The sequence below is a fragment of the Thermobia domestica genome, chromosome 4 (genome assembly GCF_964235325.1).
Source record: "Thermobia domestica chromosome 4, izTheDome1.hap1.1, whole genome shotgun sequence".
Taxonomy (NCBI): domain Eukaryota; kingdom Metazoa; phylum Arthropoda; class Insecta; order Zygentoma; family Lepismatidae; genus Thermobia; species Thermobia domestica.
In genome coordinates this window covers 255,913,040-255,936,184 of record NC_137457.1, presented here as the reverse complement: position 1 = coordinate 255,936,184, position 23,145 = coordinate 255,913,040, and the positions used below count along the sequence as shown (strand labels likewise).

Sequence of the window (23,145 nt, the reverse complement as noted above, 5' to 3'; positions counted from 1 at the left end):
TCCGTAACTTTCTCAATTCCTTATAACTGATCTCTTTTTCTTCGCCGTTCTCTTCTCAGAAGTCCTTGCAGTAGGCACCTCGTCAGGTATCACTTCCCGTCCCGAAGACTCACCGATCAGCCATGGCCTGAATATGTTCGCCATTATGTAACAAAATAAAATAAACACGAGATTAAAAAAAAAAGAAAAAGAAAAAAAAGAAAAGAAAAGAAAAGTGGAATAAAATGAACATAAGGTTGTAAAAGACAAAACCTGTCACTTACAAAAGTATACAGATGATGTCAATATATTTTCTCACGCAAGCTGACCAATTAATAATAATAATAATAATAATAATAATAATAATAATAATAATAATAATAATAGAAGGAAAGGAATTCAGGCAACATTGATTCTTAGTCAGAAGGGATCGTGTCTCTCTATTACGTGTTGCGAAGACCAGTAGGGGAAGGTTTAGAGGGGTGAAAAGGGTTTTTAGAATTCCTGGGGGAAAAAAATCTATTCATGCTCTCAAAAATACTAATTTTCGCATGTTTTGAACCCCCCCCCCCCTCTAACACATTTTAATGAACGTTACAAGGTAACTTATCTCGATTTACGCTTTAAGTGCTAACTACGTTCCAAAATTCAATTAAAGCTGTTGAGCATTTTATCTATGATGAGAGGTAAAACAATTCAGAATTTTCCTCTTTTCTAATGAGAAGATGAATTTTCGAAAACTCTTTAAGATCTATTAACTCACTTTTAGTAAGGAGCAGCTCGTGATAAACTATATTTGCCATATATTTGAAGCCTTCCCCATCCCCAACCTTTGTGTTATGCATTTCAATGGATGTGACGGGATGGAAAAAATCCCGATTCAATTGCTTTGTTGAAAAATTCATTTCAAACGTAGACATGATGTAAATTTGTGGTGGGCATAACGTTTGAACTACTTTTCTCCCCGATCTAAAACTTTAGGATATGTATTTTAATGAAAATGACACGACAGAATCCCGGAACGAGCAAAATACTTAGGTCCAAAATTCATTTGAAACAGTTTAGCCGATTTTTCATGAGACAACGCCGATTTGCAAGCGAAGGGGAATATGAAATTTGTCCTCTTTACCCATTTTTGAAATTTTCGAAAACTCTTCAATACGTATCAACTCATCCTCCTAACATGAGATCAGTAAGATTAGTCTATTTCTGACAAATTTTAAACCTGCTTCCTTACGATAGGTAGTAAGATATTGTTTTTTTTTTTTTTTTAATATGATACTCACTTCAACAATTTAGGTGCCGTAGTCTGGTCTGCGTCTGCCGCTCCAATCTCTGCCGATTCCACTACAACTGCTGATAATACTTTCACCTGGATAATAGCTCCTACGTTGCCCACAAATCTTGGATCTGACTTAGCTGGAACCGCACTTACAGATACTTTATAAAATCCGCGTTCAGGCTTGTTCTCCATTAGATTGATTTCATACAGTGTGCTAAAAAGAACATTACACAGTTATGAACATTTTTGTGTATTGAAACAAGTATGATAAAAGAAAATAAAAACTATTTTTTTTACAAAAGTTCTAACTTTGATATTCTACAGATCGTTTAAGGTGGTTTGCTGCTTTTGAATATATGCTTTTGTTGTTGTTTTGAATCCGTGATGACTTGAAGAAAAGGAGAATTGGAATTACGCAGTCCACGAAGTAAAACTTCATTTTTACTACATACAAAACAGAATACAACTATCAATTTCTTAATTGTAACCATCTGCTACTCCAGTTTGTTTCTTTTTTGCTTTTATAACCTTTTAAACCGAACACTTGCTTTCGTCATTTCAATGTAAAACAGGAGAACGTACCAAGAAGAACCTGTATTTTTGAATGAATGCAGATATGAAAAAACAAAAGGGCAGAAAAAGGTTTCCTTTCAGCTAGTAATCTAGTTTCCGAAAAGTAAGCTCTAGTCTTGGATTTCGGAAGTCTACCGAGCCACTTTCTTTACAGATAAAATAAAATGTCAAAGAGGATACGGTTTCTCTCGTCAATCCTACGCCTAGTTTCCAGTAATTTAATTTGTAAGCCGTAATAGATTTTGTTCTTGATAACCTAACAGACATCTAAAGGGAAACGTCGATTTTCCAACGTGATTAGTTACTGAGCTTAATTGTACGTAAGATTGAAAGACAACCGTTTAGTCATAAAGGAAGCACAATGATACGCTATATCACAACATTGCAAGAGGTGCTGATATTTAATGAGAACAGCATATAGGCTAATGCTCATCGCAAACAAAATATATGGCAGAATTCTCTTCTACATGCAACAACTTGTATTTGAAGGAAGTATGGATTCTCATTCAGACAACCCGAAGTTAAATTTTATCTGATTTAAAGTCTTGGAAGTGCATTAAAAATATAACAACTTATTGACAATGTAGGCCATGAGCACATGTAGCAGCTTATTTGTATGTAGTTTGTTTATAATAGAATTAGATTAGTGGAAAACAGTTTATGGTCAAAGTGGCCAAACCACATACAGGTATTATTTAACGATAAGAAGACACCTAACAGAGTTTGTCAGATTACAATGCTGCGGATAAAGTACTATTATTATTACAACTAATAATAATGTCTATTCAGTTGAAAGCGCTGTGAAGACATGCAGGCTTATAAAAATGAAGCCTAAATATATTATAAGCTATGATACTTGTTTTACGATATGCAGCTAAGAAGTCGTGTTAATAAAAAAGATAGGGACAGTGAAAGCAGCATTTAGGAAGAAAAATCTTCCTAAATGGTCTTTGACTAAAGAAGTAAATTCATAAAATGTTTCCAGCGGAGAATTGTACTCTATGCGACAATACCATAGACACTTTACAAAAGCGAGGGAAAGACTGCAGGCTTTTGAGATGTGGGTGTGGAGAAAAATAGAGAAAATTAGCTAGATATTACGGAAAATGAATAGGAAGTGTTAGAAATGATGTGACAAAAGAACAATGTTAGATGTCATTCAAAAGAGGGAGAGCAACTCATTGGAACATTGGCTGAAAAGGAACTACGTATATTATAAGGAACGTGATAAAAAAAAAAAAAAAAAAAAAAAAAGTGTGAATGCAAGGAAAAGAGGGAGGCGAAAGACTAGCTAAGGATCATGATGCACAGAAGCTACTTCGTGGCAAATGACCAGCCAATAATGACAGAATCTGATGATGATTAGAATCAAGAGGTTATTGTATTCATTGCCACCTGGGTCAATCCAAATGAAGTAGATCAAAGGTGGTTGCTGACAAAATTTAGTTTTTGATTATTATTATTATTATTATTATTTACCGAAGTTTGTCCAGTCCGCAGCAAAAAACCTGCAACATGAGCAAAAACCTGTAAGTTTGTGAAACTACGCCTAACAGCGCAGGGAATCAACGTCTAAGTGTCACGAATCACGCCAGGAGAAACATTGGCGTCCTCCCCTGCACACTTATTTTGGAAAATTCGCAATGTTTAAAAATTTCCAAAAAATAAAGTATATGGTTCTCAAATCAAACTTGTTTAGGAGTTGTCTATTATCTAGTCTATATAGACAAAACACTGAAGGTGAGTCATTTATTTAGTCTCAAAATGTACATTCCAAAACGGTCATTTTTAGGTTTCTAACATCAATGTTCAGAGCTTTTTCACCGACGTTCTAAAGTGTGTCTCAATGTCCACAGAACACACGATATTATCAATTCCATTAACTTTTATATGGTTTTGGTTTTAACTCATTATCTTTAAAACTTAAAAAGTTGCGTTTAACGGAATCCTATGAAAAGTGCAAAATACGCACACTCGCCTATACAAAATGGCCGCTACAAATAAACCTGTGCGGCTAAAAAATAAATGAATACCCGTTTAGAACTCCTTGAATGTGGTACAATCTTAGGTTAAAAAAAAAAAAAAAATAAAATAAAATAAAATAAAATAATTGTCAGCAACTTTTGACCTGGAAATTGGTCGATTTCATTTGGATTGCCCCACTTGTCAACACAAACTACTTCTCGTGATAGCATAATATAAATTATGTTTTCAGTTTTGATGTCTTCGAATTGATTCACTTCAGGCATTGCTAATATTTGGACGACCTTAAAATGGAGTGATTGTTCTTGTTATTTATATATTTAACTACTATTTACTACAGTACAAAATTTGAAGTTTTGGTACTAAAAGTAATGTGCCACATCTTACAGTAATATGTTCTAAACGAGTAAAACTATTCCTTCAAGTTAAATAGAAAAGTAGTATTTTTACCTGAGAGAAAATGTTTCTAAGACAATTAAACCATAAATACAACATGGAATATAAAACTGTGTATTTCTTCTAGTTTTCAACGCTTTGTGAATGATTCTACTTAATTACTCTAGTACTTACCATGGAATTCAAATAGCTGCAGAAAACAACTGTAATAATTTGAAATCATATGGAAGAACATATTTTATTATGCATGTTCTTACCCAATTATGAAGAACAAAATACACTGACAAACTCATGTAGTACACTATCGAACTATCACAAAACTTATCTCAACTCGTAAGGGCATATCATTTTCTAAATTTCATCGAAATTGGCATACAAGGATCCTTTTCTCAATATTATATATATATATATATATATATATATATATATATATATATATATATGTATTTTTTTTTTTTTTTTTTTTTTTTTCAAACGTCACCTGAAACCTTGCTGCAGGTCGCAGGGTGGCGACTGCTTCAGTTTCTCAATTTCCTATGATTGCAAAGACAAATACTTCCAGGTGTTAACTCGTTTATGTCACACGGAATAAGGGAACGTTCTAAAACGTTACCCCTTTTCTCACTTCATAATTTTAATCCCTAAATAATTCTTGCACTTTCAAGCTTTCGGCTCGCCACTACTACTGTTCACGAAGGATAAAATTCCAAGCAAAAGCAATAAAACATATAAGGTATAAAAGAGGAACGGACTCGTCGGGGAACAGCTGTATAGAAACACTCGTCCCTTATAATAGATGAAGTCCACTCGTCAAGTAGCAAAGTTGCTCACTAAACGAAAATGGCAAAACAGTTCAGTCACCTGACGAGCGCACTTCAAGTAAATATAAAGAACTAGCTCTCTATATTGCTCCTCGCCAGTGATTTGTTTATTTTTTATTTACCACATGTTCTTGGGTTTTGCTTATAATTTTATACTCTGGAGACTTCAGCGGAGAGCCGAAAGCCAGAAGTGCACAATTTAGGAATTACAATCTCAAATGAGATTGCTACTAATAACCACAAACAAGCACAAAACGGTACGTACATACTTTATTTGATTTGCAGTTCAGCTACCGTTCAGCAGTTTGAAGGAAAGTAGTTGTGCGCAGATCTTGAAAACCTGAATGTATTGACAAAACAAAGCATTCATAAAACTCTGCAAGTTAATTTATCCCACGCGTATAACTGCAGTGAAATGAAATTCAAGGCAGCAAAATCATGGGAAAAAGTTAAAATACCACCAATTATTCTTTTCAAGTAATCTCGCAACGTAATTCCTTGGATTCAGTATAATAGCTACAAACGATAATCTTGCAGAGGCGTTGAAATTGTAAAACTTTATTCTATCACATGACTGCATATTCAACATTCCATGGTCGCTTCTCTTTCTTTGTTCTTTTCTCCCTATTTCTTTCCCAATCTGATGAAGCACTTAGCGAAAGAGGTCCACTGTACTTTTTCAATGTTGTTACTGTCTTTTCTTGGGTAAGTAGTTCATATTTTATAGTGCGATCGAAAAATAACTATATACCTATATAAACGAACTATATAGTGAGTGATTGTGTTACTACGATGGAGTAAGTTTTCTGCTTATGTTGGTAATACTGTATTATACGCAGCTTCGCTACCGCGAGCCAGCCAGGCCGGTGAGCTTGAGACGAGAGAGAGAGAGAGAGAGAGAGAGAGAGAGAGAGATTGGGACGTATAAGATTGAGTCTTCCTGTGTACGTGCTTAGAATAGTGTTAACTTCTAAATGTTTAAGTATGTCTTTCGTGTTCATAGCAACTACAGAGACAGTGGAAGACAATTTTCCATTAGATTTCAAGAATACCGGTTCCCAACAGTCATTACATACAACGATCATGACTTGCAGGCCAAAGAAGAAATATTGATGAAATAATCTTATGAAATCTATGGAAGAAGAATACGGGAGAACCCCGACAAAACCTATAACGACCACTAAATGTGTATTACTATGAAAAACACCAGTTTGTAATTGACTTAATGCTTGTTTTGCATATTTTATATGTCGTTATAGCCCTCAATCCGTACATTTATATAATCTAGGCTACTGTTTTATCAAAATCCATCTAAACACTTCATTTAGATATTACCTTTTTTTTTTATTGTAGTATGTAATAATAAACATGTAACACTTTTAAATATTGTACATGTATATATCACAAGATGGATTCTTTATATATTATATGTTTTCCGTTGCTATGACGACTTACAAACATGTCATATCACAACAGATCATCAATCATAATAGCAGAAATTACATCTATTTCTCTTTATATTTTTTTCTTCCTTTTGAACAGCTTGTGCATATTTTAAAAGCACATTTTGCCCGTAAATACAAGTTATTATATAAAAATTACATAATACCGTTACAAACCCAAGAACATGAAGTTGGTAACCCCCTGAAGCTGGAATAAACAATTTCTTACAGAGCAGAGATGGGCGCTCTAAGCCACCGTACCCTCCTCCCATCTAAAAGCGCTAATCGAGAAATTTACAGACTGATTTGGTAAATAACTATGAGCAAAGTAGTAGATCATAAGTACGCGGTGAAGAAAAATGCTCTCCCCACTCGTCTAGTGGCTAGCGGAGATATCGCAATTTCCGGTAAGTTCTGAAATTGGAACACATTATAGTGGTCTGGATTCTACCCTACAACTGTAGGTTCACGTCTCATATAGCCAAGGTGCTCACAGAGACGCTGAAGTCCAATCTAACCGACCAATCGATGAAGAAAAATTGCAAGAGTATCAGTTGGCTATGCAACAGTACCACAAAAAATCGATGTTATATATTATTGTACTAGTGCAGAGCAGACATAAAATTACTTTACGAACGCACTATGTAGCATTTATTACCCCTCTTTTAGACAATAACTACATTAAGATCACAATAAAAATTATTTCAAAAATCCGAAAGACCTTTTGTTGGCGACTATAAATCCCTGATTTAATGCCAATAATTACAAGTATCTCACCTGTCTCCAGCAACTGGCTCAAATTTCTTCTTCGACAAAACTACCACTTCATCTCCTACTCGTGTAGCCGTCTCTGCAGTAACAGTCAAAGCTCCTAGGGATTGTCCCAATACATCAGTCACACGAACCTGCACTCGGGGCTGTTCAAGAGAGACTGCGGTTTGACTTGCAAGGGTTACAGCAACAGGTAGATGATACTGCAAAATAAAGCAATCACTTTTAAGTAAGTTATGATTATTGCATAAAGTATGCAATTCAGGTATGAACAAATTATGGTTAAGGCTACAATTTTCTGCATAATAACAATGGGGAAAATGCAAAATGGTCAGTGAACTTTTGTTTCTAACTGCTAATCTTGATATACTACAATGAAACTGCAACGGTAGTTTTTCAGAAGCACTTTTTAAAAATCCACATAGCCCTAATATCAGGAAATTAAAGAAGAATCCAACTTCAAAAGATTTTACTGTATGCTATGTATGCTACGATGTCTAAGTGCACGTAAGCGAACTAAATACATACTAAAGAAAATCATAATATTTGCAACTCCGGAGGAGTTTTCAAATAAAATCAGCACCTAACTGCGGCTGTCATCTGGACTAAAAAGAGCATGGAAATCGGTTTATTTTAGGTGAAAATAAATAGAAAGTTGATTGACGTAAGAAAAACAGCTCAGATAACGTGGCTCACATATTAACAGAGAAATGAAATTCTGCCATCTATGTTACGAGTTCGGAATTAAAGATAATGTTGAGTAACTACCCATTATTATGAAGAATTTAATCACAAATCGTACGAGTGTCATTTCGTAAATAATACACACTTTTTTTTTTTTTAACTTACACGTTGTTTTGCGAGGATCTCTTTACAGGCCTTCAATATAATCTCACTGATTGATAATGACGGAATCCTAACGTCCGGTTAGCTTTCGTATTCCATTAAAAACTCCATCTTTGTGAAGCTGTCGAATCATTGCAGAAAGCTGGTCCAAACATGAAAACCGACGTCCACGTATATGTTGTTCAACTTTGGGGACATGTAGTTTGGTGGACTCATGTTCGGACTGTAGGGAGTACGATGTAACATCTCCCAACCGTATTTGCGAAGCTTTTTACGAGTAGCACTAGCGGTATGCGGGCGAACATTGTCGTGGAGAATCAGTAGACCCAACCTGAGCAACTGCAGCCGAGTTTTGTGCATTTTTCTACACAGTTTCAGCAGGAAATAACATTAATACGTTGCTGTGACCCTTCTTCCACATGGAACTCTGTCCGTTTTGATAACGCCTTCGTGATAAGCAAAAAATCATAATTTACTTAACCTCTGATTGAGATCGGCAACACTTTTTTGGTCTTGGAGCTCTCCAATCGTTGGATTGTCATTTCAACTCCGGCTCAAAGTCTCTAATCCAAGTTTCGTCAATAGCAATAATACGACGCGGAAAGTCCTCACCTTCAACGCTGACTCTTCTTTTCAGCATTTCCAGACTTGTCTGCTTCTATTCAGCAGTCAAGAAGTAAGGGACTCATCGGGCAGAATTTTCTCTTCTGTAAATTACTTGTCAGAATTCGGCATATTGACGCAGATAGAATCCCTATGTCAAAATTCTTCGCATGTAACACGGCTATCTTGTTCAAGTGCATCTACAACTAGTTGCACACTTCTTTCATCAGCTGATTTCGGCCTTCCTGGTCTTGCATCACCCTTTATGCTCACACAACCATTACGGAAACGAGTAGCCCAACGAGAAACTGTACTACGGTCCACTGCTGTCTCACCACAAACTTCAAGTAAGGCACTGTGGATTTCTGTGGGGTTGTTGCCATGTAAAGTTTCTATCTTTATGCAGGACTTCTAATCTTCAATAGACACGATACTCGAGATATCTGTCGCCTCCATTTCCAACACTTGTCACAGCTACACTATGTTGACTAGAGAGCGCATAAGCACATATCCTGCTGCCTCAAGACTTCACCTTCAACTGACGAAATGTTTATCATAGAGCATATAGTGATTTCATCATCCACTCACAGTACTGGCATAGTGTTAATTATTTATGAAGACACTCTCTCTCATATATATGTAAGAAGCTTAGGAAGATCTACAGTAAGTACTGATGTTCGCACCACGGAGTGTTCTTTAATGAGTTGTCATTACTATGTATTGTAATGCCGGTATGTTTTTCGTACGTGACATTAGATACTTAATTGATATAAAAAGTAAACTACTCGTAATTCTCAGTGTTTTCAAGAGGAATCAGTGTATAGGCAAATGAGACAACATATTTTACATTTTGGGAAGTGACGACTTTTTTTTTTTTTTTTTTTTTTTTTCCACAACTCCTCCTTACTCTAACATTTTATCATAATCATTTCCATATTAATTGTTTCTACGTAAACTTTTTTTCCAGTGTCCTCTTACATCTAAAAATGACAGTTCGCAGTGAGGCTGAAATAGTTTAATGAAGTTATTTCTTTCTTTTAAAACTAATTACAGTTTTGTATCATTATCTGATATGTATCTAGTAACATACTGCACAATTCTATATTTTATGCAAAATGAAATATTTTTCTATTTGCTAATATCTCTCTCTCACTCACACACACACACACACACACACACAAAGTGTTCGCATTAACGCTCCATTTGGGTAGCATTGATTCTTCCACTAAATGTATCCTCCACAAATGTAAGTTTGTAGTTCTTTTGGTTGGTAGTTCACAGTAGAATTTAAAAACTGTACAGTAGCTCAGAAGATGAAGTGGAGATGCTGGGTGCAGCATAAGTGCGCGCAAGCCACTACACCAATGGGGAGAACTAAAGGATATTATTGCTCTAACAAGCAAGCCATTGTGCTTTCTAAGAGAAAACTGTGGGTCTATATGTAGGCATATAACACAAGCAAGACAATTCGCTTGTGAACTATTTAAAACAAAGAATGGTGGGCATTTTGGGAAATTCAGTTTGAAAAATAATCAATACTGTAAGAAATCACTCGAACGGGTATAAATATACTGAATTATGTAATTTTAAATGGCAAAAACGTAAATATGGAATTTTGATTTAGCACACAAATTTGTATTTACATGACCAAATTCCTTTATCAGAACCTCATAGAATTGATGCAATCCGGGGGGAAAAGCAAATACGACAAAGTATATCCAATGCAATGGAATAAAACCTACCTCTCCTCTCTCAACCCTTCAGAATAAAGGAGATAGATGCCTGAGAATGAATAACATTTATGGCATAATGTAAAAAAAAAAAAAAAAAAAAAAAAAAAAAAAAACAACCGCACACTGTTTCTCACAAGGTCACATGGACTGCGAGTGAACCAGCGACAATTTGCAATAAAGCTAAGCGCTCTACTGATGACACCATTACACTACAAGGAAACTACTCAGATATCATTAATGTTACCTACACTCCGTTGCTTCAATGAGCTACGTGTATTTAACACTACTTACCTTGTTCGTAGTAAAGGTAGTGATCATGTCAAGAAGATTATATGATCCCTTGGGCAACTGTACAGATTTCCGACTTAAGAAGTAATTCGCGAATTTAGCTGCCTGTTCTGCATTTATTGGAGGACTTTTGTTCAAGACTGAGGATAGCTTGTATGCGCCATTTACAATCAGTGCTGGAAAAAATAAAATAATACTGAATAATCATAGACAAGCAATAATAAACTTGATCTTAGTTATGATACGATCGTTGTGTACAAATGCGTAATTCTCTAGTATATTAATTTAGAAGAGTAATAAAGCATATAGGAAGAACCGAGGTACTAATTTAAAGTTCAATATGCTAATTCCTCGTTTTCACGGAGAAAAGAAGGTAATAGCGTCCGATGTTGCCGATTGTCCCTAAGCTCAAACATTAAATTTGCAGTGAATGTTATTCACAATTACATTGCGAAAGAAAAAGGAAAAATACACTATATACTTTTAATCAAATACACTCCCCAACCTGACAGTCTAAAATACCTGAACGCTACAAATATACACATTTTTATGAAACATTCAATATTGTAAGTTTAAAATCAGGACTTTCAAACTAAATCGGTTGCCCCACATTTTGCCCGTTCCTTCCAACATCTGTTAAATGGAGGTCTATAAAACCTAGTTATGAGTGTAGGTAGTACTAAGTGGTACTAAGTTGGAAGACTAAATACTTCTACACTCGTAAGGGGGCATCTTTTCACTTATGCGGAATAACTTCACATAATATACAATATTTCCTGTTAAGAGTCCGTTACAACCACTGTGCTATTTTTCTTATTGGTGTAGCTGCTTTACTCAAAATATTTAGGAAGCACTCCTAAAAATACTTATACGTACAATTGTCAGCAAAGGCCTATATATCCGGCAAACCCCCCGTTTTCACATTTTCGTTGATCAATAACTTAACAATTGAAGACTTAACAAGGTCAGTCACATATAATACCTAAGGTTTGATACGATCTTATCTATAGATCTATAGTTCGCGTCACCCGAATTGGCGTGTGGCATCAGCCAATAAGCTCACAGTGTGCTGTTATTAAGCCTTCAGGGAGGAATCTAATCAATCACAATTCTCCGCAAATACGAACAAAATCAATTATGAATGATTAGATTCCACTTTGAAGGTTTAGTAACAGCGCACTGCGAGCTTATTGGCTGATGCCATATGCCAATTCGGGTGACGCGGACTACAGTGTTTCTAAACATCTAGGTGGCAAGAAATATTTTTCTGAACCAACTGAAGATTGTTTCACTTTTTGGTGGGATAGATGGGTCAAAGCATGATGTGTTTCCATCAGTACTGCCGGCACCATTTGTTTCCATTGAGATCCAAATACATGAGCAACATATGGAAATTATACTGGTTGATTTCCGTTGACTTAAAATAGCATAATGAAGAGAACTGTAATATTTATTTAAATTTACGAAAGACGAACCTTCAAGGAGCTAACGGATCAAAGATAAAAGTATGGTAGCATATTTACATGAAAATAAAGTGAAAACATACTGGCCTATGCTTTTTTCATCTGGAACCGCAAATGTCTTTTGGAACCTTACACTAGGTTGAGAACGGAAATGACGGAATTACTAGATTCATTCATACTTAAAAGCTTTTTACATTATTTAAACATGGGAAACTTATTGAAATCAAGGAAATTTAATATAAATTTATAAGAATTTTTCATTCTAAACGTGTATGAACACGCTTTTGTATTAGAATTAGCATTATTTAACTGATCTTTATCGTTAGCGTCTTTTACTGTTTCACTCCCTAATCCATTTTTTCATCTATTAAAAATACTGCATGATTAGCAAAACAACCGTATGACTTCTCTAAGTAATTTCAAACAAAGGATACTTTTCAGTGAAATCCTAAGTTGTCAGTAGGTACTTTATTGTATAATAATAAAAAAAAAAAAAAAAAAAAAGTGATTACAACTACTAAATCGTACAATGAATAGTCGAATTGATTAACAATATGTAGTACTTCACGAACCGACTATTTCAATAGTTTCTATTAACTGAAAAAAATTCACAGAAAAATTTAAAATTATTCTTCGACTTTTGGAATATTCATCTGGAAAGTCACAAAATTAGTACAGGATGAATAAGATCCTCAAATATAATAATATTTTAATGAAAATAATCGTGTAAATTCAGTGTTACCTACTTGCAAAAACAACTCAGTGAATGCAAAGAAATTAATTTTTTATACATATGAAATAAGATTACCAGTTATACTTAATCCTCCTTCAAACTGCAAATGCTTGCCATCTACTTCATCCGCTTGTACTATAGCATCTTCAATTCTATCATACAATGGTGCACCCTCTGCACCTAACTGGGATGCTATATGAAACGAATAACCCAAACTAGAGAGAGAAAAAAAATGCTATTAAGTCCAATTGTTCAGCAAACATGCTATTAGAATCAAAAAAGTGCATGCATGAAACAGTTCCAACTGAAATATTAAAATACAGATGCTTGGAATCAAAGTGTATCGAAGAACAAAACCTGATATCTAGTTGTTGGCGAAAATCAGTCTTTCATTCATTATGAAAGAAAGTATAGAATTCTGCTCCATTATTATACCCCATGAGCATAACCAACATAGTATGAAACTAGATGGCAATAACATGGGGATGAAACTTACAATGTCGATTAATTTTGAAGATTAAACCTCTTGATATTAAATAACTTAGTGTTGTTATATTTAATTAAATTGACTGAAGTGTCCAAGTGAAAATATGGATCTGAACAAAAAACAAAACTGCAGCTGAAATCCCTAAATGCTGAAGGAGGCGTTTGCTGAACCCAAGCAAGGTCATTCGAGTGATTTACAAATTTCATAAGTGACAGTCTGTAGTCATGACGAAAAATGCAGATTAAAGTCATCATGCACAACTCCGGAAACGATCGCTCAAGTGCGATGCGATTCTTGAGGACGAAAAGCATACAATCTATGCTTTATAATAGGTGCATGGCAACGCATTCTAGCGGATGAACTGGACATGAGACGAATTGCAGCTAAGCTTGTTTCTCGGTTTTGGAAAGACGATCAACGGGTCATTAGGTTCAAGTCAAAACATGACCACTGATTCCTATTCACTCTAGTCGTCCGACCTAGCCCACTCCATTAGAGCTCTAAGCGGGATCGCAACAGTTATTGAACAAGCAACAGCCAGTGGTTTTCAACAATGGGAAAATAGCTACTATGATTACATATAAGCCCAAAATAATGGTACAAATGAGGATTTACATTAAGTTTTGTGATTTTTACAAAGAAATACTAGAAAATTATCATTATATTGCGAGCGCTGATAATGATTAGAAATAATGTAAGCAAAAGGCTAATAGTCACCGCAGAAACAAACCTTATCTCTAGGAAGTACTTTCGAAGAACACATCGTCTTCATCGCCAGCCTAGGCACACTACAAAAAGGATTTAGACCATAAAAAGAATTTTAAAAATGTACGAAGAAAAAATCATCTTGTCACTATAATTAGATATATGTTAATAGTAATTCTCTTGTCATTGTTCAGTTTTTTTTTTTTTTTTTTTTTTTTTTTTTTCATTTCATTATCTTCCAGACGACGAAAACGAGTAGCAAAAACATTGCTTCAAATGGCATTTATGTCACCTTTATCTGAACTGAGTGCTGGTTTCTCCTTATGAATGTTTTAAGCTTCTTTAATTTTCCGTTCAGTTGCTGTTTTTGCTTATTCAATCAAACGTGAATTAACATTGTTGTGGTTATTTTCTTTCAGATGTGATGCCACGAGACTTGTAAGCTACAAGATTTGGACGTGCGAATGTGCTCAGCGATTCTGGTATAAATATTCCATTTTGTTTGACCTATATATTATATATGGTCACATTGACATTTAACCCTATAGACGCCACTACCTTTAAAAAATTATTTAAAATTTGTAATATATTTTTCATAGGTTTAGGAGGAACTTCGGAGACATTGATGTTATATTTATGCAATGCCTTCTAAATTTTTGCCGAAATATGTGGGATCAGGGGGACACGAATCCATTTGTCTTATTTGGCATTTGTTGTTGGCTGATGGTGGGTGCCGTCGATCTCCCACTGTACCAGTTTGTACCACTTTTCAGGAATAAAGACTTTTGATAGCTATTTTGTTGTCCAATTTTAATTAAATACTGAATTTCTTGGTTGAGGTCACCAGCAAGATCAGGAAGTAGAAGAGCTCTCCTGAAGAAGCTTTTCAAATATTCAGTTTCTGAAGCCATGAATGAGATGACTTAAAATGAATATACTTGGTACCAGCAGAAGGTTTACGATATACTGAAGTAACAAACTTATTGGTTTGTCTTTTGATGGTAATATCAAGGAAGTCAAGAGCTCCATTTTCTTCAAGTTCCATCGTGAATTTGATTCTAGGATGTACCTGATTAAATTCATCAAATAATTTCTTTAAATCCTGATATTCTTTCTACACCCATGCTTTAAAAAAGCGCATACTGTAACTCACGAATTTTCGCATTTATTCCATTTTCCTTACATTTATGGATAAAATTTTGTTATTAGTAAGTGGAGATAATAGAAAGCAATCCATCTAAGGAGATACTTCCAAATGATGTAAAATAAAAATATAAGCAAAAAACAAATTTATGCTCGGTTTTGTGTATACTGGCAATCATGCTTTCGAGGGATTTTTGCAGTAGCACAGCACGATTGCGCAGGGAATCTCAAATTGGCAGTCGGGGAGTGGAATGAAGGAACTGGAAAGCGGAGTAAAATCAGGGTTTGCCCAAGTGGGCCCAGCCCGAAAAAACCCAGTGGGTTTTTTCGGGTTGGACCCACCTGAAAAAACCCACTTTAAAACCCACCTGGGTTTTTGACCTATTTGTTAGTATATTATTGGTACAACTAAGGTGATCACATTGTAAGTAATTTTTATCAGATTTTAGACTTTCCTTGGGCGAATTAGAGTCTTTCACGTTAAGATATACAACAACATTCAACATAAGACCTTTATAAAGCTCTGAATGCGCTAAATGAGTTTAAAAAAAACTTAGCTTGAGATAGTTATAAAACAAATTAATGTATGGATTATGCTTATAGCCTTTTGAAGTAAAAGAAGCAACTTTGTACTTTAGAAAATATTTTCCGTGAATAGTGTGCTCGTCGACTCAGCGACACCGAGGAACGTTATCACTCATACGGTTGACGGGTTTAAGGTCATAGGTCCCGGTACTAATAGTACATATGTAAATACATTAGTAAAACTATTAGTATTATTTCTTAGTTTTGATGTAAAACACAAGTTTTTCAACTAAAATTTGGTTGAACGATAACAGTTCAGTCATTTGTTGCTACTCTTCAAATAAGCATTCTGTAGAATCAAGACCAGCAATAGCATAAAAATTCTTGTCAAATTTAAGAAGGTTAATGCTCGGGGTTACGAAGACTATGTAGCGCTTACTATTTCAAGTGCAGAGTTCAAATTTCCGTACTAGTGGAAGTTTTGATGTACACACCGTGAAAGAAGTGCTCGGGAAATTCCCGAATTAACGCAGAAGGATCGGAAATGAATACTTCAACAATAAAAGTATTTATTTTACTCTTAAGCCTGCCATACGTCCCGTAAAAAAAAACGGGAATGTCCCGTTTTTGGGCCCGTGTCCCGCGTCCCCGTAAATTTAGTCGGAACAGGGAAATGTCCCGTATTTTAACTCCGTTCCATTTCTGCTACCAATATCAGCTTATTCGAAGCGTGAAAAACAAAAATTTCTGACTGGCTGGGAATCCTGTAATTAGTGAATGTACATGTACAGTACGCTGTTGCATGTAACAGTTTCGAGGAAGTTATAACACCACCCTGTTCGACTTGATAGCGAGCGAAATTTGCAATGCTACTTTTCCCATTGCACTTGATGGAAACTCGGATACTCTCCGGATTTAAAATAATAATAATAATAATAATAATAATAATAATAATAATAATAATAATAATAATAAATAAAATAATAATAAATAAAATAATAATAATAATAATAATAATAATAATAATAATAATAATAATAAATAAAATAAAATGGCTTTAAGTGTTTCTATATTTACAAATACGGGGGAAGATGGCTGACCTTTTCTCCAGCAACACATTAGGTAAGTTAACAAGAATTATAATCTTTTTCAGGGACTAGGGGCTCAGAATTGTGCTTTGGTCCAGGTCTTAGAAAAATGTAAATCTGGTCCTGACAATTTCACACGACACAGGGAGAAAAATCAGCTTTTCATCAGATTAAACTGACGAACGTAATTTTGGCAAATAAATCCATGTAAATAAATATTGCTAAACGCGCGAAGAATATTGAAGGTACATTGTATCACTGATTTAAATAATTTGCATATTGTTTTCCTGTAAAGCATTTTTATAGCACATCTTAAGTTTTTAGGCATCTTCAGTCTATACAATTAATTGCAGGGTACGAAGAGAGAAAAACAGCTGTTGCTTAGTGAACTTTCGCCTATTATATTCTTGAAAAAAAAACAATAAATAAATAAAAATGAAATCTTTTACTTTTAGTCTCACGGTTATGCCTGCTATGCTCAAGGTGACGGTGATGATGAGAAATGAATGAAATGACGGAATGAAGAAAGTGGGAGGAAATGTGAGAATCCCAAGAAAACCCACGCACACTGTGTTTGTCCACCACAAAGCTCATTTGGCGCGAGCTGGGATCGAACTAGGGACCCCATGCACCGGAGGTGAACGCTCTACCACTGAGCCACCGCGGCCTATTATACTTTTGTTCATAACCAGATTATAGTTCAATTCATTGTGTTTGAAAGCTTGGGGGGGGGGGATCTGAGGTATCCCGTATTCTCATGGAGAAAATATGACAGGTTTATTTACGCTGGAAGATGTTAATTTCGTATAAGACATTTTGAAACATTTATTATTTTCATACAACATGAATTGTATCTTTGTTTTAAATTAATAGACCCCTTTTGTATTCATATTTGGCGAATGTCAGTCAGGCTTCTGGATGACTTGATCTACATTTGTTCGTTTGTTTGCCGAGTTCCTTCATGGCTAAGCGGTTAGTGTACGCGTCTTCGGCGTGGGTGACCCGAGTTTGCTTCCCGGAGGGAGATCATGTGGTTCGGATTCCACTTTAATCAGTAGGTCCCGTGTAATATAGCCTCGCTGCTAAAAGGGACGTTAATCACAAAATCAACTAAACTCGTTTGCCTCCACCACACACACTACAGGGTACAACTTTCGGCCTTTTAAGTTAAAATTTTCACAGTACAAGAAGAGACAATCTAAATTTCCTGTATAGATTTTGGCGGCATACCAACGAAAAATATCAAAATGGCGGCCATTTTTTCAAAACAGCGAGTATCTACGCTACGAAGCGCAATTTTCAGTCTTTGAAGTTGAAATTTTGACGGTGGAAGCACAAGATATGCTAAATTTGCTGTGTAGATTTTCTCGGTGATCGAATGTAAAATTTCAAAATGGCAGCCATTTTTTAAAACAGCAGTGAGTAGAAAATTGTTGCAAGTTGTGACAATGACAATCTTGAAACATAAATCACAAATATAAATAACATTTTAACACTTTTACCCCAAAGACATTGAAATATTTCGAAAAAACCCGATTAAACCCGAAAAAACCCAATTAAACCCGAAAATACCCGAAAAAACCCATATGGGCCCAGGTGGGTTGGGCTTTTTCAAAAAAGCCCGGGTTTTTTCAAACCCTGAGTAAAATATTGCATTTATTGGTTTAAACCTTGTGTCTAGATTGTCTACCAAATATAAATTAGCTTCTGTAACCAAGATGTCGTACGAAAATATAGGAACAAACAGGAAAACTTGTCTTACGGTTGGAAGTGATGCGCATTATGGCTATGAGCATTTATTTATTAAGAAAAAGAAAGAAAAGGAAACGTAGTCTCTGTGGTTAGGTGGGTAGCGTGGCGGATTAGTAGTTCTTATGTTTTGACACCAGACCGAATCCCATCCCATGCCATCGTTTTAATTATTATTATATTATTTATTTATTTATTTACAAAATATTGTCATGAAGTGTATAATTGTCATGTTAATAAGGACAGAAACAATATAATAAGGAAATAACTTATTGATAGTTCCTTTAATCGACGTAGTTATTCAGGATTATAGTACTATTGGTAACAACGATTGTTTTCAGTTTATGTATGCTTCCCTCTCCCCTCCCCGTGTTTGCACAGCAGACCAAGTTCAACTCACTTCGTGTGTGTGTGTGTGTGTGAGGGAGAAAAAAAAAAAAAAAACACGAGACCTGCAGCCTTACAGTTCCAGCGAATGAAGTAGAATAGGTTGTTGTCATGAAAAAAGAGAAAAAAGCTGATGTTAAATTATTGTTCTAGTGTTTGTGTGTTTCTTTCTAGAGTATGGACTTTCTCTTCTTTTTTTTTCGTATTTACAAGTGCAAGAAATGCAATCAAGTTTGTGTAAGGAATAAAGAATGCTTTCTTTGAACAAAACTAAATTATACAGATCTGTATGCCGAACACGAATGAATCCAAAAGATAGTATGGATATGAACGATAATTATACCATTCTTCTAAATTATACAGTAGCGTGTAAAACTGATATTAAAATGATATCAGGAATAAGTTTTTTTTTTCCAGCATGACAATACATTAAACGTAACTCATTAAATTTTTGGATTACAAATTATTACCTTATTTGTCGGTATAGGCCTATTCGTTTTCACATTCGAGCGACAAAAGAAATTATGGTGAGTGGTAAAAATCGAATTCGAGATTTCAATGAATTCAAATTTCATGGCCCCTACATATCGAAGATATGATTTTTCGATTTCTGTACATCTGTCGGTTCGTTACGCTTTCACAGGCGCTCAAATAGAGGCCATACTGTTCAACGTATCTGGACCGAATTCTACGCATGAGGTTTTTATAACATTCTATTGTTTCGAATTCTATACTCTCCGACACCTAAAATTAAGGGTAGTTTACTGAAGGATAGGAATTTAAAATAATTAAATTTTCTTAAAAACAGCTGTAACGATTTTGTTTATTTTTACAAATATATATTTTATTAACGACTCTCCACCGTAGTATAAATCATTGCTCTGAAAAAATACGTAAGGTGGTGAAAAAATAAACGTATCATTAATAGCGTAACAATATGACATAAATCGTTCGTCATGTAAACATTCGGAAGGGGTAGTTTACTCTTAGAGTGAGGTTTTCTCCGATTTTTCCATGAACGCCTCAGGCAATTTTGTTCATATTCTGTAAAGAAATGTTTCAGTTATAAGCTACTATACTGCATAACTCGTTTCTCCTGAAAACATCCAAGAGTGGTTTTCTCAAGGAGTTATTTGTTTTTGACAATTTTCTTAGTAATAACTAGATACCATATGTTTAGGTATTAAAATCTGGAAAATAGGCACTTAAAATTCAAAAATATAACTAAAATGTAACTCGAAGTAATGAAGATAAATACCGAATACAATTAAGAAATAACTTTATCACTACACAACAGTCCAAAGCTTTACAGCACTATCAGTACACATAGCCGTCCAAAGTTTTACGACATCTTATCACTACAAACAACACCTGTAACTCTCGAAAGAGGCAGAATTTTTTCTTGAAATACTAAATTATATATTTTCCCAATAAAGTTTTATTTTGAAGAAAATGCATAGAATAGGCAATATTATGCACTAAAGCAATTATTTAGCCAGGAAGGGAAAAATAGGTAAAATAAAATTAGCTTAAATTGAAACTATACCCCCCTGATATGAACTTTAAAACATATTTGGATCACATCTTTAAAGAATAGGCATTTTGCCTAACATCTAGTAATAACTTAGACTAATTTCTTCTAATTTCAGTAATAACATTACAATATGGTATAACTTGTTTGTCCCGAAAAGAAAAATTCAAAAGAGGTTTACTTTGACGGTGAGTTTTTTTTTCCCAACGATCTGCTTTAAAAGATTCGAGGTACTTGGTACAGATTTCATAAATAATTTACAATATACATGAATCGTTTATACTCAAAATTACAGATAAAATAGTTTACCTTTGGGACTAAGTTTTTCCCGATGACCTTCGCAAAAACAACTCAGGAGATGTTTGTTGTTCGTATTTCATAAATGTTACATAAATAACCTAATGATATAATTCCATCATCCTGAAAATCTAGAAATGGTATATCACTTTTGGGAATAAGTTTCGCCCTGCGATTTTCTCAAGAACGACTCAGGCGATTTTGTTCGAATTTCATAAATAAATGTTTCGTGAAAACAGAACAACATAGCACAACTCGTTTGTTCTGAAAAGATCCACAAGTGACTTTTTCGTTTGGGGTGACTTTTTCGACGAGTGTCTCAGAAATTATTCAATCGCTTTTGCTCATAGTTCACGTACAATTATTTCCTTAATAATTCTAATATATTGCATAAGTTATTTGTAACGGAAATGTGACTAATGGGTACTTTACTTTTGGGCCTAAAATTTCTTCGAACAAATTTTTCCAAAACCCATTATTTTGTTCGCATTTTCCAAATAAATGTTTCAGTAATAGCTGCACCCTAATACGAGTCAGTTTAACAAATTCGAGCGAGAAAGTTTAGTGCGCTTGGTCCATACTCTTTCTCAAGCATATTTTTAAATGTTACACTTAATCACAATCTTTCTAACAAAACTGAACCTTCTTTTTAAATGTGCCTTGTGGTCAAATGGTTCAAGTGCATTGGTTCTGGATTTGATTTCCAGTGAGAACTAGTGTATTTTCGTCCAAGAGATGTGACACGACGGTGCAAAGAAAAAAGTGTTTAAATAAGCCTAACCAAGCTAATCAATAATACAAGGAAATAATACAATGTTACGAAATTATCGAAGACACGTTGTTAATATTAGATAGGTGTGACTGAAATGTCCAACCGATGATTAAGTTCCAAAGGTAAAAAAAGGGAAAAATACAATACCAGATTAATCAGTGGTCTCTAGGTAATGCTATCCTACTAAGAAGTGATTGTTATACCAAAATAGATGTTGTAATCGGTGGGAGACATGTTAGGAAAATACAGTGGATGAGAGAGAGGCTCCCTACCCTTCGATCTAGAAATACGGTTCGCGAGAATTTTATAAATAATAATAATAATAATAATAATAATAATAATAATAATACTGCAAATCATGAATAGTCTGCAACTTCGTTTGATGGCGAGAATTGAAGTTTGTGTGTAGGTTTGCACTGAAATGAACATTAGAACACAATATCTGTTGAACATTGCTGAGGGCTTGCGGACAGGTTTGCAGTGCAGTTTACGGGGTTCGATATTGTAACGATCCTAACGAACTTCTGAGTCTTCCCCTGTTTAATTAAAACTATTTGTTTAAATTTAAAACTATTGACCGTTATCACCTGTGCAGTACGGGCAACACTCGCCAATAATACTTTGTTTTTGCCTTTAAGCCCTATATATGTCTTTGTTCATAAATTTCTTTGTGTATGGTTTTGCATATACGTGGCATGGACATTAAATTTTGACTTATAGTCCATACGTATCTAATTACACACACACCTATAGAATGAACACAACAAACTTGGAATATATTGTTTGTGTATGGAAAATTACAAACGCAGCGCTGCACGGGAAAGTCGTATGTATGGAATTCCACACACATGGCAGTCAATGTGTTAAGAAATGTTTAAGATTATTATTATTATTATTATTATTATTAATAATAATAATAATAATAAACAGAAAACGAAACTATCATTTACATAATTTATAAACAAAAGCTAACATTTATTAACGCATGTAATTGCAAAGGACAAACTATTTCCCTCTCTCTCATTGTGCCAAGGAGTAGAAGAGAGCTTGTGGCACTCACGATTTTGGGGTGGTGTGCTGTCAGCACGGTTGTCGGTATATGCTCAATACCAATCTGTACCTACATCTGCAAAAATCATACTTTGAGCAAAATCTGCACTTGGAGCTTTTTGAAGGCTCAGCAACGGTGTAACTCCTCAAAGGATGATATTATATATATATATACACTATCTATGAAGTATAAAACCCTTTCCTACTTACAATATTATCCTAATCTTTATCACCGATTACTGCCTTTTCTGGTATTTCAGTAACTTCTTGGTAGGGTAACTTTAGACAGAGACTGCTGACTAAACCTGGTATTGTAGTTTTCATTTTTTTTACCTTTGAAAGTGACTCAAGATGGACATTTCAGTCACTCCAACCTCTCTTAAATAATATATCCTTGATATCTTCCTAATATTGTATGTTTTGAGTGATTGATTTATTTGGTTTGGTTTATTTAACACTTCTTTTATGCGCCGATTTGTTATCTATACTTTAACGTGG

At 34.7% G+C, this 23,145-nt stretch overlaps 1 protein-coding gene across 6 annotated transcripts in view; it reads right to left on the bottom strand.

Moving 5' to 3' along the window:
* The window catches only part of OstDelta (oligosaccharide transferase delta subunit), a 100,206-nt gene that overhangs the window by 51,883 nt on the left and 25,178 nt on the right, over nucleotides 1-23,145 (bottom strand). For all 6 annotated transcript variants that reach the window (XR_014131221.1, XR_014131220.1, XM_081755778.1 and 3 more), the window contains exons 5-8: nucleotides 12,989-13,128; nucleotides 10,721-10,893; nucleotides 7,254-7,450; nucleotides 1,266-1,475 (exon numbers count right to left, since the gene is read on the bottom strand). Coding sequence is in view for 4 of the 6 variants with exons in the window: in XM_081755778.1 (XP_081611904.1) it covers nucleotides 1,266-1,475; nucleotides 7,254-7,450; nucleotides 10,721-10,893; nucleotides 12,989-13,128 (720 nt within the window). In the remaining 2 variants the exon portion in view is untranslated. The remainder of the gene's footprint in view (nucleotides 1-1,265; nucleotides 1,476-7,253; nucleotides 7,451-10,720; nucleotides 10,894-12,988; nucleotides 13,129-23,145) is intronic.